Source organism: Papilio machaon, chromosome 23, assembly GCF_912999745.1.
Source record: "Papilio machaon chromosome 23, ilPapMach1.1, whole genome shotgun sequence".
Lineage (NCBI taxonomy): Eukaryota > Metazoa > Arthropoda > Insecta > Lepidoptera > Papilionidae > Papilio > Papilio machaon.
The window spans coordinates 5,968,013-5,984,741 of record NC_060008.1 but is presented as its reverse complement, the minus strand read 5'-3'; the positions used below and the strand labels follow the sequence as shown (position 1 = coordinate 5,984,741).

Genomic DNA, 16,729 nt, shown 5'->3' with positions numbered 1-16,729 from the left:
GTGGTGAGCGACGGTCGCGTTTACCTTTGTGGTATGTTTTTTTTTTTAGTATTTAACTGCGACAATTTGCTAGAAATGTTTATTTTTATTTAGTAACCGTTGTTACGATTTATTTAATGGATTACTTAGATAGAAAGGAATGTGAGCGCGGAGCGCTGCCTTTTATTTATATACAGAGAGAAGAGACGCGCGATCTCCCGGCTTTTGTACATAATGAGTGCTTATTTACGCTTTTTTTGATATTACGTTTTATTTAATTTTACGATTATGTATATGAACGATATTTTATATCGGGTACTGCAACGTCCTGTGCGCCCGCGCAGCCCGGACCGAGCCAGGCGCAGGAACTAACTTCCTCGTCGTCTAAATGTTCACTGACGGTGAGAATGCATTTATTGCCTAAGTGTTTCCATGTGTCAATCCCAAAATGTAAAATCGTCCGCAAAACTAACATGTCCAAATACAATCACCACGATAATGTTTTCTTTTGATGTTAGTTTTTATAAGATAGAAAGAACATAATATATCGATCTTAAACGTTCGCTAGGTGGTTGTACAGTAAGTACAGTACTATTTGCTGTGCAATATACAATTGTTTACTTCCCCGGTGATATTGTTTGTTGTAGATCTCGTTGTACGTTGTTAAAGCAATCGAAGCACTATTTAAATGTTTAATTTGGTGAATATGTAATAGTGGTGGTGTCTGTTGGGGCGCAGTTTGCGGCGCAGTTTGCGGCGTCGAGCGCGCGGTCGCAGCTTAGTCTAAGTCCGTATCAACGAGTTAGTGTTAGTGTGCGCGGCGGCCGGCGCCCGGCACCCGGCGCCCGGCGCCCGGCGCCCGGCGCCCGGCGCCCGGCGCTAGGCTCGCTCGCTCACTATTGTACAGTGTGTATATTTTTGTAAAATTCAATTCAAACTTGTGGCAATATTATGTGAATTTTTAAAAAAATCTATGTTTAATTATAAATAATAATCATCGATACATTTGTTGCGTATTGACCCTGAGCGGCGAGGTCTCTGGCGCGACTCGCCCCGGCCGCGCCCTGGTTGTGATTAGCGCCGCCCGCCCCCGCCCCCGGCACAGGCCCCGGCCCCGCCCCCGCCCCCGCCCTAATTAAAGCAATAACGTCCCAGCGGAGCTCGGCCTCGGCGAGCGCCTCGCAAGTCACCTCTCTGTACACACGTGAAACATAATCAGGGGCTATGAGGGGTCAGCGCGCAGCTCGGCCCCTGGCCCGGCCCCTGCCCCGGCCCCCCTGCCCCGGCTCCGGCGGCGCATAGAATGGTGATGGGGCTCGAATCTAGCTCAATTTTATTGATACTTAATTATTATAATTATTATTATATTTTGTACTCGCTTGTTATGCTGTTAACTTTGTAGGAGTCCCGGCCCCCCTACCCCCACCCTACAGACCTCCCTCCCCCCGCCCCCTGCCCCCGCTGAAGTACTCAAATAACTCGCATTTCAATGACGGTGCTTGTTTGTTGTTGAGCCATGCGCATGTAAAGTACAATTTATCGAGACCTTTATCTCTATTATTATGAATTAATGATATAAGGCGTGCGGTCTCGCTGCCGGCGTCGCGGCGACTCTCGTAGCCGGCGGCGACGCACTCCACATGTTTGTACAGTTTTAACGATACTTCTCGTAGCGGACTAAGCAAGAAAATATTTTAGTACATTGTAAGATCTAATCGAATTACGTTTTAGCATATTGTAAAGTACTCGGTGTTTCTCAAATTTCTTTTCACTTTGTATTTGTCCGTTTGTTTCCGTTTGGATAATTGTATCGAAAGTCTCCCGAATCTGGCGCCGTGGAATGTAACTAGACATTTAAACAGGAAGAATTTTTAATTAATTAAATACATTAATAATATTTAAGTAATGTATTATAAAATAGTGGTAAGGTAAAAAGTTATTAACATTGTATGGAAAAATTGTGACAAAATTATAGTCATTTGTAATATTACAGTGTTGTTTTATTGTGTGAGTTCCCCGCTTTCCGCACCCTGCTCTCTGCTCCACGTACCCTGCTCCCCGCACCCCGCACCCTGCTCTCTGCTCCACGTACCCTGCTCCCCGCACCCTGCTCCCCACACCCTGCTCCCTGCTCCCCGCATCCTGCTCCCTGCTCCCCGCACCCTGCTCCCTGCTCCCCGCACCCTGCTCCCTGCTCCCCGCATCCTGCTCTCCGCACCCTGCTCCCCGCACCCTGCTCCCCGCTCGCCACCTACTTTCATATTGACAACGTCCTATTTTAACCAAGAGCGGCAGATGCTCCGTGCATCTGTTTATATATTATATTGTCATTAATAATATTGCCATTTTTTTTTTTTCGAAAGTCTAAATAAGTTACAAATCCATTCAACTAAGTTGCAAAAAGGACGATAAATTTCGGAAACAGTAAGGAAGTGTTTGCTTACTGGTAACCCTTAAACCATTAATAAATACAAAAGAAAGTGTAAAATGATCTGAGTCTGCCTATACTTAAGCGCTGTTCTAAATAAATTCATCAGTATACGTACTCAATTTCTATAAACTGTATTGTCAATACCATGCAGAGCAGACTGACAATCATGTCTTCATCCGTATTTGATCATATAATAATTTAACTATAATTCTATTGTAGATACTTAAGGTGTTTGATCGAAAAAATATAAAACAGATAAAATTTTTAATTCTTATCCATGTAAAATAATTGATAAATTTATTATAAAGGCAACACTTCGAAAAAAAGTTTGGTTCATTTTCATAGACAAAAATCATTGAGTATTAAACTTCAAATGACTTGAATTTTAAATGTGAATATATATTTAAATTAATAATAAATCGCACAAAAATCACATACTTTTTTCAAAAGGAAATTGTTTTTATAGTATTAGTTGTGAAATTAGTTTCCGTTCAAAAGTGCGCCATAAACAACTATATTTTGATGACTTTGAAACTATAGACAAGGCGAGCTGTCCGACAAGAGGTTCTGAAAAGATTGGTGGATTGCCTATAGAATTCGGTGTGGGTTGAGATGTCGGATATCGGCAGCGGTGACGAGGGAATTTCTAGTCAGAGTACGTATTTCTTTACTGTGGTTCAGCGTTCGAGACGCTTTTTGTTTCGCGCCGTTTTAGTTAACCGTGTTGCAAAACGTTTACTGTTGTGCTAACGTCCAAAAGTAAATATTACATTGTTCCCGTTTCAAAATGGCGATTTCGGGTTTGTTATATCGCAAGTATTGAGGCCTCGAAGGGTTCCGCCGGCGGAATCGTGCGGCGGCAGGCGACGGTGCGGCGGCCCGCCCGGTCAGGTGCTACGGCTGGTGGAGGTTGACGACCTATCGATTTTTTGTGTACGGCCTCTCATCGGGTGGACCGGTGTGAACATCTCACCGGGGCCGGAAGCGCCGCTTCGTGACCGTCGCGCCGGGCTGCGGACCCGCGGCTGAGCTGGACACGGGCGACGGCCGAGCTCGCCGGCACCATGGCAGGTCAGTGACCGCGCCTACGTCTGCTAAATCTCGTCTTCCTCCCTGCCGGCCTCACCGGGAGCGACACGGTCTTTCACCTTCGCGGTCCACTCTTACGTATACGTGAAAACCGCCGAATGATCGCTCTGCGGCACTACAGCTGTTCAGCTGTCAAGATAACCTTTATGTTGTGTTTCTTTGTTAACAGCGGTCGAAAGGTCTGAGAATCGCTTGTGTAACCAGCCAGTGGGTTTTTGAAGAAAATTTATTGTTTTAATGTGTAATAGTGCAGATTGTTTCACTTATACAAGATAATATAACAGAGGACAAAGGATTTTATAATATTGTCAAAGACAAAGGAAAGTGGTGTCACTTTGTATGTGGAATTCGATTTTAGATAAATCCATAGATAGGAATGAAGACATTAGTAGTTTTTATGATTTTTTGGTGAGAAGTGAAGATGTGGTGAGCAAATTGTGTTTGTACATGTCATCATGACTTAGTTACACTAAGTTGGAATAGTCAGCATTGGCTTCAACATTAATGTGATCATCAGTTTTATTAATTTTGTGTCTGTGAAGGTATGTAGTTATTAGACTTTATTTAATTGCTACCAATCAGTACACAACAATATGACATGGGCACTTTGCTGTTTGTGTCCTTGTACACCTTTAACTGCTTATTATTTTGTATTCCTATTGCATTTCTAATCTACTGTGGTTCTTTATCATAATATTATTAAACAACATTTTATATAACATGATAAAATGACATCCCATTTATAAGTTTTTCAGTAATTTTGTGAAAATTTTGATGTAAAGATATGGTAAAATAAAGATAACTGGTGTTATAAAGTTATTTCAGCAAAAATTTATGCCAGAAATATTTTGAAATTTACAAGTATCAGCAGAATGTTTGCTTTACAGCATACAGTAGAATCTATTTCTTATGATGTAATTGCAGGGTTTGATTTTCATTTAAAAAAATTATAACAAAGTATCTTATAGTGACATGTTTAATAAATTGTGGCAGATAATAGTTCCTAGCATGATTCATGTGATACCTGATGCCATACGGTGTCTGCCTTTTTTTGTTTGCAGTCTTGGAGGGTCTCATTCTTAACACTGGAATGTGTGCAGAGTATATTGACGTAAATGGTGCTGTCCTTACATCCAATGAATCTGTAGGTGAATATTTAGTACAGAAGGAAGTTGAGAAACAACCATTATCTACAGCAGATGAGGCATTAAAGGTTGCAGATGTTGTAGTATGTTTTGTTTATAACAATATGAAAATGAAAAATTGAAAATGGTGATGTCTTCTTACACAAGGCATATTAGAGATTGTTATTACAATATAAAGAAAAGACAAAAGCCTATAAAGAAAAGACAAAATTCCTTGTTCCCAAAAAAATTACAGACCATCTTTATTTTGATTTAGCTCTATTTTGTTAAACTCAGATGTAACATTCATTATATCTGCTACATTATTAATACATTTATTGCTCCACATCCGCATTTCTATTTGGCACACCTCTCTCACCTCTAAATTTTCATGTATCTATGCATAGATGCATGTTTTAAGTCCTAAATCAACTCATGTTTCAAAATACTTTGGACAAGGATGTCATAAAGTTGGGATACCATGTCTTCTCTTTACCCGAGGTCATCTCCCTGACCTTTTCCCACTCATGTGGGGTCGGCACACACTATATTTGATAAATTTTGGCTTAATTCTTTATGGCCGGCTGCCTGCATGTCACTCACCCTACTTGGGAAGTGTTTTCAGAGGAATTCTCTTTACCCAAGGTGTTGGCAATCAAATTGTAAATGTACTACAAATTGCCTGCTGTAGCATGAATTATTAACATATTTCTTTCAACATTGATCCAGAGACATTTTGTATATAAGAGATTGTCCTCTCAATGATAATTAAGTCTTTCAATTGTCATTGAGATCATTGCTTGGTGAAAATTGAAGGCACGGTTTAAAATAGTTAATTTAAATAGTTGTTGCATGTGACTCTGAACATGCAGAATATAAAAAAAAATAATTAGCCTATATGTTCTTCTAGGCTATGTTCTACATCTACGCCAAATTTCAGCGAGATCCATGCGGTCATTCTGGAGATGCTTTCTAATAAACATTCATACATCCAAACATTTGCATTTATAATATTAGTGATATTACTTTAAACTAGTAACAATGCTTTTAGATAGATTGTGATGCAATTTAAATAAATTTAAGAAATGAGATTTACTTCAAGCAAAAAATATTAAGAATACATCTCAAGTTTAATTAACTTTTTGTTTAAATAACAAATATTACAGATTTTCTGTATGGTGCATATTTAAACATAATACTGTACAGTATTAACCTTAACTTAGTCTTAGTTAAAAGGTCATTATTGTATGGCTTTATTTGTGTTATTGAAAATTGCAACACTTGTAGTAGTTACCACATGTTATATTTTTATTACTACTAGTTACTTCCACTGCATAAATCTAATGTTTGATTGTGGCAACACTGTTCTGTCGTCATTACTCAGAACTATAGCAGGTATTATTTTTATTTAGTAGTGTAGAAATAGTTATTATTTTTTTCTGCAGATTTAAAACAAGCAAGGGTAGTCCAATTTGTATACTAGTTGTTGGCGGAACATGTAGTCAGCAGTCAGTTGCTCGAAGGATTGCTGAGGCGGCCGCGCTTTGTATTGCATCATGGCGACCGTTCGCTCTCAAGGCAAAATGATAGGTTTCACTTTTTTGCGCGTCTGGGCCGCGTCTGTATCGAAACTCCGTCTGCTGCCAATGACCCGCCTTGAACCATTTACGTAACGTCTCGTCGCCTTCCATGTTTCGTTACACGTATATCCTTGCCGTTTCGCATTAGATTACAGATCGAACGCCTTTTATTTAGTTTATAGTTTGTCAGTCGCCGTCGCACCCTCTCTTTCGCTCCTACATAAAGATGTCTAAAGAGACAGAGACGAGGCTTGTAGGAAGCCACGACCGGGCCTAGAACGAGACGTTGGTTCTGCACGCTCGTAAACTCCGATTTAAACCTTTGCCACGTCTACGTTTTTTTATGTCAACGGCTTTTCCTAATATCTTGAAATAGATTATTTTAAAGAATTCCGACAATTACATACATGTAAGTTTATTTTGAGTTATAGTTACGCTCTGTTGCGTTCTGTTAACTACTGACTGTTATTTATAATGTGAGTTAATGTATACGATGAGTCATTATTTATTTACTTGTGTTTAAAGTTGTCATTCGGAACATTGAATTGTTTATTCGCCTCCATAACTAATGTAAAACGAGATTTATTCAGTGGTCAAGCAAGTAAATGTTCAATCATCATTCATTCGTATTCAAAAAATATTTCGGCTTTTTGCTACATCACATCACACATGTCACAACATAAACCAATGTCACATATTTTAGCGGAACTTTTTCACCAAACTACAAACAAACATTTTTGTTTCGAATAGAGAATTCACGACCTTATATTTCGCAAGTTCTATTTTGCACGTTTTCGTAATAGAGACTGTGTTTGTTTCGTAATGTACTAGAGTCGGGATCTGAACTATTTCAATTTAAACAAAGTTCTTATTCAGATCTATGCGCCAACGTAGTCCGGCTTAGATGATATTTAGATGTAATTCTGTTTATCAGCGTACAGCAAGTGCGGCCGATGGTGGAGGCGAGCACAAAGCTCTGAGGCCGGCGCTCCAGCCTGTAGTCGACACTAACGCCGGCCATGCTGATATAATTCATCTACTCCGAACCATAGTTGTATTAATTCTAAAACAAAGACATACTTAAGTATGTATTTTCAGTACGTGTCCTATTCTGTCCATTTAATTTCAGACAGGCATCAGCAACATTTTTTCAATTTGTTGCAGATATCTATGGGCAGAGGTCACTTAGCACTTCACTTTGCTCGTTTGCCGCCTTATCCTATAAAAAACTGTATTGATAATGCCTATCGAATGATGTTTGTAGTTTTGGCGTAGTAATATTCGATGGCTCCTAAGTAAATAATCTTTAGCAACATGCAGCTTGTTCTGTTTTGTTTTTAATTACTTAGATAAATAATAATTTCTGTGTAGTAACGTTAGAAAAAAACGTGTTTTCACGTTTGATGCGTCCTAGTAAATCGTATTAATGTTTTGTCTTGCAAAATTTACATGGATCGTCGTTATTTTAATCCTCAATAGCCCTCTATTAAATAGTAAAAAAGCAGGTGTTTACGCAAATGTAGTAGTAATAAAATAAATAAATAATATTATACTAGACTTATATTTTATCGTAAAAAATAAATAATGTAGTGACAGCTGCACGCGCTAATGTTCTTTTAAAAGATATTTACATGTCGTATGTAAAGTGGGTTACTTTGTTGAGAACAGGCGCCTTGGCAACGGGACAACTTTATATTATTTATTATTTGTATCAAAATCATTATTAACGCGACTTCAGTAAGCGTTCATAATCTCGCAGTCTGACCTAAAGATACCTGTCTCACGTCTCACGTATGATTTTTATCTTAGCTTATTTTGAATCCAATTTAGCGAGTATCCCGCATCGGCGTGAGTGCAATACCACACGATCTGTTTAATGTGCAAACGTTTCGGCACCGGAGCGTGTCGTGTGGCATACCATACATTTTTATATGTAGGACGTCGTTCAGACGCCGCGCCGTGTGGTATGAACCTTAAACTCATTGACCGAGCCGTGGCCAGGTTACGTCGGGTTACAGATGAGATAAATTTACAGCCTCACTTTACTGCAGTCACGTCAGTCCCAGAATATAAGTTAACATAGTCTTTGTCATTAAGTGATCAGGGTCGGACGAGGCGGCGTCTAAACAATTTCCGTTAGAGATATAGCTAGTGTTATAATTGGCTCTAGCGCGTTTTACCCAAAGTAATTACGAACAGAAGCATAGATACAATCAAGTAAAACCCCCATTTGTTTAACAAAGTATTTGTTCCTTGTAAGGTATTTTTGCAACCAGTAAAATATTATTCAATAAATCAAATGTGTTGTTTAATTTTTAATGCTGTGTGAACTTGCATTGTTCTGATATTGGAAATATTGAATCAAAAAATCTTGAAATTAACATTGCGAAAGAAAAATATTTATATTATAAATACAGCTTGGGAAGTTTCTAACACGAAATTTTTACAATTAATTTAATTAAAAGAAATCTCGTTCTGTCCGAACAGAATTCAATACTTCGGTTTGAAAACTAGTAGTTTTTGAATAAGTAAGCAAATATATTTGGATTTATAAAACCAGTGAAATATTTGATTTGTAATATTTCTGATATAATTTACAAGATGTAAGGTCGGTTTGTGGATTTATTGGAATGAAACGTCGTCGTCGTAGCAAACGGAAACTAATACACCGGGTATCAATTGAATATGTTTGCAACAAGTGGACCGGCCTTGGGTGACAACTGACACTTGTGGTGTGTTGCGTGTAGACGTGGTCTGGCGTGGACTGTAGATGCGTGCTGTGCGCGTGTTGCCTTCATTGCGGTGGTTTCGTCCATGGTAGCAGCGCTGCGTCGCCACACCGCCACAGCGGCAGTCCCGCTCCACTGAGGCACTAAATTATTCAATCCCAAGTGTCCGCCGCAAGCCGCAAGCCGCGGACGATTCGATCCTTTAGTTCTGTCCTCGACTGACTCATGAATAAATATCACGGCGGTGTTGTGATTATATGCACATTTTTTTGTAATATATTGCATGTTGCGTGCAGAAACACCACATATTTTGCTGGACATTTCATATCGTGTTTCATTTACGACCCTCACAACTCTGTTTATATTTCTAGCATCTTACCGTGGGTTTCTGAGATCAAAATCCCCGTTTACATCATATCGACGCTGGAAAGCATAAACGCTGTAACCCTTGAAATCGCGAATATGTTTTTCACACGTTAATAATTTCAACCATTATCAAAGGATAATGATTTTATTATAGGTTAGCACAAACTACACAACATTGCTAAATACCGCATGCTTGTACGCGTATCAGCTCACGAGTTATCATTTTTTGGCTCTCCTGTAAAGTTCATACTTTCGGGGTTACAGCGTTTACGCTTTCCAGCGTCGATATTATTGTTACCTCTGATTTGTCAAATATTATGATAGTGATGACTATATGTTTTATACAGAGATTTTCTCTCAGAAACCAAAAGCTTCGCTAAGCAATATATACGAGAAGAAAAAAACTTGCCATTATATAGATTTCCAGTCCACAATGATGCTAGCGATTGGATTATGTGTATATGCGTAAAAAGGGGGTGAATTCAGATATGACGGCTGATAGAGATGTATGGAGGAGTAGTATATACTGTGCCGACCCTCCATAGGGATAAGGGCAGGTTGATGATGTTAATGATGAATGATGCTAGCGATTCCTCAGATGATAAGAATTTTCAAAAGAAAATAAAAATCTAAGTTAAAACTATACTTCTTGTGTGTACATAATTTATCGTTTAACTGGAGTTGTTGTATGTTTGCAGAGTATGGTCAGAGTATGGACGCGGGTGGAAATAATTTCGACTCCGGTAAGTTGATGTTTTATTATTTTATTAAATCATAGCGATCGTGTCTTTAGTTTCTCTCCTAGAGATGTGACATACGCACAAGCCGTGGCTTCGAATTCTGCCATTAAAAAATTCTCGTGATCAAGGTTAATAATGCTAATATTAAACAAACAAAAAAGCATCTTCATAGTTGAGGTATGGCATCGTTTTTAGTAGACTATATTCAAAACTTCTCGCAAAAAAGGCTCGGCTATATCCATGTATGGAGTTGTTCATATTTATACTTATTGTTATAATAGATTTATATAGATAACAATGAATATAGTTTAAAAACTATCAAAGCCTTTAAGGAAATCTAAACCTCATTCAAAGTGGAGCTAGTTGAGGACACGGTTACGATATGACCGCGTTGTTTGATGTCACAGGATAAGTTGGACGTTGGTACACTTGTAGACTTTTATTTAATTGCAAAATAATGTAGATGAAGGCAAGAGTATGTTAGTTTCATATTTCATTAGTCGTGTGGTAGTAATTGCCAAGCGGCCAAGCGGCCGGCAGACATCTGCCGCCTGTGTCCGGGCTTCTATAATCGATAGCTTACGATTACATATACATGTCTGGTTCACTACCTCTCAAGGGTGTTGTCAACTGACTAATAGGCTAATTTTAATTACACGAATAATAAAAAAAAACTGACAAACGGGATACGTCAAGGCAGACTGATTTAGTTCCTAAGAGTTCTGTAAGAAATCTTGATGTAGTTTTATAATGTTGGCACAACTCTAGGAGTGCGTATTAATTTCTACTAAGTGGCACATATATAAGTTAACTGAGTAAATGATATAGTTGTGTTGTGGACGGAGGGAGGGGTGGGGGTGGGGGGGCACGCAGTATGTGTGTAAGGATAGTGTGGGTGCGTGCGTGCGCGTGCGCAGTAGAGCGCGCCGGCTGACATCGATACGATTTCTAATCACGAGCCGTTTTGCGAGGCCCGGCCTGTTGTGAAACACGTTCACATTGTACGCCTCTAACATACATAGGATATTAACTACCCTAGAACACATTTTAAATAAATTTGCATAACTGACTATAAATGTAAGAATATGTAGAATTCCTTCAGAAGGTAATGCTCTACGATTTCTAGCATCACAATTAAATTTAAGAGTTAAAGAAGGACCAATAATTGCAAACTTGTGTCCAAAACCGAATAACAGATTTAATTACTCGAAGATAATGCCACACTTCTTTGCACTGGTGTCCCGGCGTGTTTTCAGAAACTTCATGGAGCTACTGTAGCCGTGTTGGCGAGTTATTTTCCAAGCTTGCTAGAGTCCAGTTTCGTTGCAATATGAATATCTTGTTGTTGTACGTGTTGCAGGTCAGTCACAGCAGGAGCAGGAGCTGGCGACTAAGATGCTTCAGATCCAGTCTAAGAGGTTCTATCTCGACGTGAAGCAGAATAGGCGCGGCCGGTTCATCAAGGTCGCCGAGGTCAGTTGCTCCACTTAACCAACTACAATATAACTGCAAATTATCCATTCGATTCGTACTTTGGTTGTCATTTCGACAAACAAAGGTTATGTAACCTCGTCATCATATCGGCGCGATAACGTGCAGATGATGGATAACATTATCTACCAGTGCCCTAATCGACAAAATGTTACGTGTTCTTGTGAAGCCAAACGAAAGACTTTTCCTATCGGTGTTATATCAAAATTACGTACTTTTTAGTTTTTTATTATTACAAACGTTGTTAATTTTCGACCTTAGCTTAAATACGAGGGAGACGATTGAACATTTTATGTTTATTCTGAATGGATCACATAATAGGCAATAGAAAATTCCTAAATGATAAGTGAACTGCTATTGAGGGCTTCTACCTACTTGATTGAGCATTTTTTTTACTCCGTCCTCGGCCATTCGTTGTGATTTCGCAAATAGTTGCGAGCGGCCATTCATCACAAGGACATTACGAAATAATCGAGGGGTTCTCATAAACTAGTATTGGATTGAAAAAAACATTATGAATAAGAGGTTAGTATAAACTCTTTTATTCATAATAGTTTTTTTTATATTATTAGGTGGCAAGCGAGCAAGCGGCCACCTAATAATAACATCCGCAATTAGAGATTCGTTACTTACCTTTAATCGACAGAGGAGGGAATGCACAGAAATAGAATATTTCTATGGGCTTTTTATGGGTTCACTCCTCCGTTATATCGCTTCCCTACCCATCCTTTCCTTATAAGAAATGGATGGGTAGGGAAAGAGGACAAAATTTAGAGATGTAATAAATAAATATGAAATTGTAAAATGAATGGAATGTTAGTAGAGACGTGTGTGTGTGTGTGTGTGCGCGTGTGTCAGATCGGCGCGGACGGGCGGCGCAGTCAGATCTTCCTGGCGATGTCGACGGCGGCGGAGTTCCGCGACTACCTCTCCTCCTTCAGCGACTTCTACTCCTCGCTGGGCCCCCCCAACCCCGACACCGTGCCCGACGACGGCAAGCTCAAGTCCGAGATGATGCTCAAGGTACATACAAACACATTCTACTTGCCCACAAACGATACCCCCCCCCCCTATGTAGATAACCGTAACCTCGTTAAATTGAATTACTTTTAAAAGTTTTTAGACGGTATTTTATTTAGAGGCCAAGTCAGGTCGACTGTGGAATATATTTCTGTTGGAGCTTGTCGTAAGTGTAATGTTATGTTAGTGTTGGTGTAGTGTTGTGTGCGTGCGCGCAGGACAACCGGCGCTACTACCTGGACCTGAAGGAGAACTCGCGCGGCCGCTTCCTGCGCGTCTCGCAGACCATCACTCGCGGCGGCCCGCGCAGTCAGGTGGCGCTCCCCGCGCAGGGCATGATCGAGTTCCGCGACGCCCTCACCGACCTGCTCGACGACTTCGGCACCGACGACGGCGGGTAGGTACCCCACGCTCTACCCCCCACGCTCTACCCCCACGCTCTACCCCCACGCTCTGCACCCACGCTCTACCCCCACGCTCTACCCCCACGTTCTACCCCCCACGCTCTGCACCCACACTCACCTCACATTTGAATCACCGAGTGCAGTCGTAAGGCTCGCGCTCGCCTCGCCTTGTGTTTACTGCCTGGCAACAACAAACAACTGTCCATCTTTTTTATCACCCACTCCGTAATATGTTAACTTAATCAGATCAGACAGACATTTATCTACAGTAGAATAAGAGATGAAGTAAGATATGTCACGTCTTGTTTACATTTATTTACTACATTAAAGGAAGAGTTTAGCGATGTCGTCGTACTCGTATATCGTGTGGAGCGTGTGCTAATGCGATGTGCTCGTGTCGGCGACAGGTTCAAGGGCGACCTGCCGGAGGGCCGACATCTGCGCGTCGACAACAAGAACTTCTACTTCGACATCGGACAGAACAACCGCGGCATCTACATGAAAGTCAGCGAGGTGAGTCTCCTCCCCCCTCCCGTCCCGCTGCGAACCGCGTCCGACTGCAGCATCCGTGTCGTTGCAGGTGAAGAGCAATTTCCGGACGGCGATAACAGTGCCGGAGAAGTGCTGGACGCGCTTCCGCGACATCCTGGCAGACTACTGCGACAAGATCGGCCGCACGCACGCGCACGACGCGATGCAGGTCACCCTTCTCTTTGGTTCATTCAAAAGCTGAATAGTGTATAAATGAGAGTGAGAAGTGACGCGTGTCCGTTCTTTTGTGTCGCAGGCGGGGCCGGGGGCGGGGCCGGGGCCGGGGCCGCGGGCGGGCAGCGCGCAGCCCCCCACCAATATCGTAAGTATTGCGGCGGCTGCGGCCTCGGCCGGCGCGCCCCGCCCCCGCTCACCTCCCCCTCTGCCCTTGCAGGACACCTTCACCGGCAGCGCCCCCGGCCGGATTTGATGCGCGGGCGTCGCGCTCGCATCTGTACATAGTCATCTAAGGACGTAGCAGCCCCCTCCACTCCACACGCGGTACCGCCCGAACTCACCTCACGTCACGGCGCGGCGGGACGCGTGCCGCCTGTCGCCGTGTCACGCCGCGTCACGCCGTGTCACGCCGCGTCACGCCGCGTCACGCCTCGGCCCGCGGTCCGCAGCAGGCGCGCGAGGCGCGTTACTTTATCTAACTGCAGCTTTAAGCTTTTTTTTGTAATGACTTTTAATTTTGAATCTGTGTAAATAGTTCGTCACGTGGCAACGAGCTACCGTCAAAGTAACCGAGAACATCGGTTGAATGTGTAAGAGTATCTACAGTTGTGATGGCAGGCGCCCGGCCGGGGCACAGGCCCGCTGCCCGCCGGACCCGCCGGACCCGCCGGACCCGTCAGGCCCGCCGGACCCGTCAGGCCCGCCCGCTCACTGACCACTTGTTGCAATAGTTATAACGAATCCTGCTACAGTCTGTGAAGCTGCAAACCGCAACATGCCACTCTCTAGTTCGTAGGCGTATACGTTTTGTTTGTATTATATTAACTGAATGTTGGTGTAGGGAAGGGGTAGGGGGAGGTGGAGGTGGCGGGCCGCCCGCCTCTGACCTATAGATAAGTAGCGCACTGCTGTGATATATTCGTAGGAGTACAATCCGACGGATTTAAAAAGTGTATGATGTAAGATGGAGGCGGTCGCCGGAGGACATTATCACGATGTGGAAGTGCCGCGCGACCGTCGGCCGGGAGCGGACTCCACTCGGATAATTTGTAAGAAAATAAATTTTGTGAAAATTTACTTATTCGTGTGATTATTTGTATAGGGAAAAAACTACAAAAAATTTGGCGTTCGTTTAAAAAAAATCTGCTTAGCAGTGAACTAGTCTAGGTATGTATTTAGTTAGGTCGCGTCGTCCGCCTCCGGGCGGGGGCGCGGCCGCGTCCATGCGGCTAGGTTAAGTTGTAAGCACCCCGTGCCGCTCCGTGCCGCTCCGTGCCGCTCGGTGCCGCTCCGTGCCGCTCCGTGCCGCTCGGTGCCGCTCCGTGCCGCTCGGTGCCGCTCGGTGCCGCTCCGTGCCGCTCCGTGCCGCTCGGTGCCGCTCCGTGCCGCTCCGTGCCGCTCGGTGCCGCTCGGTGCCGCTCCGTGCCGCTCGGTGCCGCTCCGTGCCGCTCCGTGCCGCTCCGTGCCGCTCCGTGCCGCTCGGTGCCGCTCGGTGCCGCTCCGTGCCGCTCTGTGCCGCAACCTCGCCTTTGCTGGTTTCTTTGTAGAACACGCGCCGATGTAAAGAAACCATTCGTAGCATAATATTAGTGGTGTCGCGTCTGTCCGCGGCGAGCAGCCGGAGCGCTCGCACGTGTAAGTCCGTGTGCGGCAGACATCGCGCCTGCAACTTTGTTTTACTAAGTCTATTTATGCATTTTATTTTATTTTTTAATTATTTAACTATCGCTTCATCACCTCGTAACCTTTTTCACCTATTATTGGTAGCTTTTACTTGAGGAGGCATCGCGGTGCACGTCGTGTGCGCCGTCGGGGGAGGGCGGGCGTCGCGTTTCGCCCGACCCGTGCCCGCCCGCGCCCGCCCGCGCCCGCCCGCGCCCTCCTGCACCCGCCCGCACCCGCCCGCACCCGGCAGGCGGGCGGGACTCGACCGCCCCCCCCCCCCCTTGTGCACTTATAAATACAAGATTTAGAAATAGAAGAGGGCCGCTCCGTCAACACTCGATCATTAATGTTGTGGTAAAAAGTTAGCTGCAATGACTGTGTCGTGTCGTGTCGTGTCGTTGTCAGCTCCACTTGTACATATATAAATACTTGATGAACGAATGTATCTTGTATAACATCGCAGTATGTATAGTTTCCGAAGTAGCGTCACGCAGCTAACAGATCTATATCGGGTTAAGTCATAGATATATAGAGATCGTACCGCTGTTATTGCTTCCCTCCTGTCATTTATTTCTGTTGTCCGCCGCGTCCTAGTGTCCTATGTCCTAGTGGTCGCGTGGACGCCCAACTTCTCTGACGGTATAAATATAAAATAGCGTAATATCGACATTTCGATTCATAGTTATAGATGATTCTCGGCCGACCGCGCCGGCCCCGCGGTGAGCACGCGGTGAGCACGCGACGAGCACGCGGAGTCGGCGCGGTCGGATCGTCCACGTGTAGTTTTAATTCAATACATTTCCCTCGAAAAATAATAGTCCTATATAGAATGGGATAAGTTGGTGACGTCCGATTATATGTTACATATAGAAAAAAGTAAAATACATTTATAAAAAAAATCACTCGTCTTTACGAATAAAATATTTAATATAACGGAGCGGGGACGGCCTTCGCTCGGTTTACTGTAAGATAGGATACTTGACTTTTATTGGGGGGCACCCCGCGCACCCCGCACACCCCGCACACACCCCGCAAACACCCCGCGCTCTCAGCACTCGTCTACCTGCGAGTCCGTATCCGCGGAGGCGGGCGCCCCTCGCGATCAGCTTCATTTTAACAATTTATGGTACAAAGTATAATTTTAGTTTTATAGACGTTTAAGATCTACAGAGTTTATATTTAAAAAAGAAAATATTTATATATAAAAATCGAGGTCCGTCCGGCGCTCGGCGGGCGGGCGCCAGGCGGGCGCGGACCTCGGTACCATACGATGTATATACAATAAGATATTGAACGTAAAGTTTATATTAACTTAGAGCATACGTTAGGAAGCTGTCCCGTGTCCAACATGGCGCCGGCAGGAGGCGCCCGGCCCCCGACGCAACGCCCCGCCACCGGCCCTG

The 16,729-nt window shown here is 43.3% G+C and overlaps 2 protein-coding genes across 5 annotated transcripts; one reads left to right on the top strand and one right to left on the bottom strand.

Annotated features, from left to right (window-relative positions):
• Positions 1–265: 265 nt before the first annotated feature.
• On the bottom strand, positions 266–2,578 carry LOC123722330 (glycine-rich protein 1-like). The gene is made up of 4 exons (XM_045683809.1): positions 2,526–2,578; positions 2,072–2,287; positions 1,001–1,173; positions 266–399 (listed from the first exon to the last, which is right to left on the bottom strand). Exons 1-4 carry the CDS (start codon positions 2,576–2,578, stop codon positions 266–268), a joined length of 576 nt encoding a protein of 191 aa, XP_045539765.1.
• A 315-nt stretch (positions 2,579–2,893) lies between these two features.
• On the top strand, positions 2,894–14,310 carry LOC106707751 (transcriptional activator protein Pur-beta-A). 4 transcript variants are annotated; one of them, XM_014499166.2, is made up of 9 exons: positions 2,894–3,065; positions 9,997–10,041; positions 11,399–11,511; positions 12,388–12,552; positions 12,768–12,946; positions 13,361–13,466; positions 13,534–13,653; positions 13,741–13,806; positions 13,879–14,310. In XM_014499166.2, exons 1-9 carry the CDS (start codon positions 3,023–3,025, stop codon positions 13,912–13,914), a joined length of 873 nt encoding a protein of 290 aa, XP_014354652.1. In that variant the 5' UTR covers positions 2,894–3,022; the 3' UTR covers positions 13,915–14,310. The 4 variants fall into 4 exon arrangements, with proteins under 4 accessions (XP_014354652.1, XP_014354655.1, XP_014354653.1 ...); XM_014499167.2 differs by lacking the exon at positions 2,894–3,065 and adding an exon at positions 3,075–3,481; XM_014499169.2 differs by lacking the exon at positions 13,741–13,806 and having other exon boundaries at positions 2,897–3,065.
• Positions 14,311–16,729: the final 2,419 nt, after the last annotated feature.

Coding starts and splice junctions, on each gene's coding strand:
- LOC123722330 (XM_045683809.1), bottom strand. CDS start 2,578: ATGATTGTCAGTCTGCTCTGCATGGTATTGACAATACAGTTTATAGAA. Junction 2,288..2,525: donor ATACAGTTTATAGAAATTGA/GTACGTATACTG, acceptor ATATATAAACAG/ATGCACGGAGCATCTGCCGC. Junction 400..1,000: donor CAGAGACCTCGCCGCTCAGG/GTCAATACGCAA, acceptor GGAAACACTTAG/GCAATAAATGCATTCTCACC.
- LOC106707751 (XM_014499166.2), top strand. CDS start 3,023: ATGTCGGATATCGGCAGCGGTGACGAGGGAATTTCTAGTCAGA. Junction 10,042..11,398: donor TGGAAATAATTTCGACTCCG/GTAAGTTGATGT, acceptor TACGTGTTGCAG/GTCAGTCACAGCAGGAGCAG. Junction 13,654..13,740: donor ACGCGCACGACGCGATGCAG/GTCACCCTTCTC, acceptor TTTGTGTCGCAG/GCGGGGCCGGGGGCGGGGCC.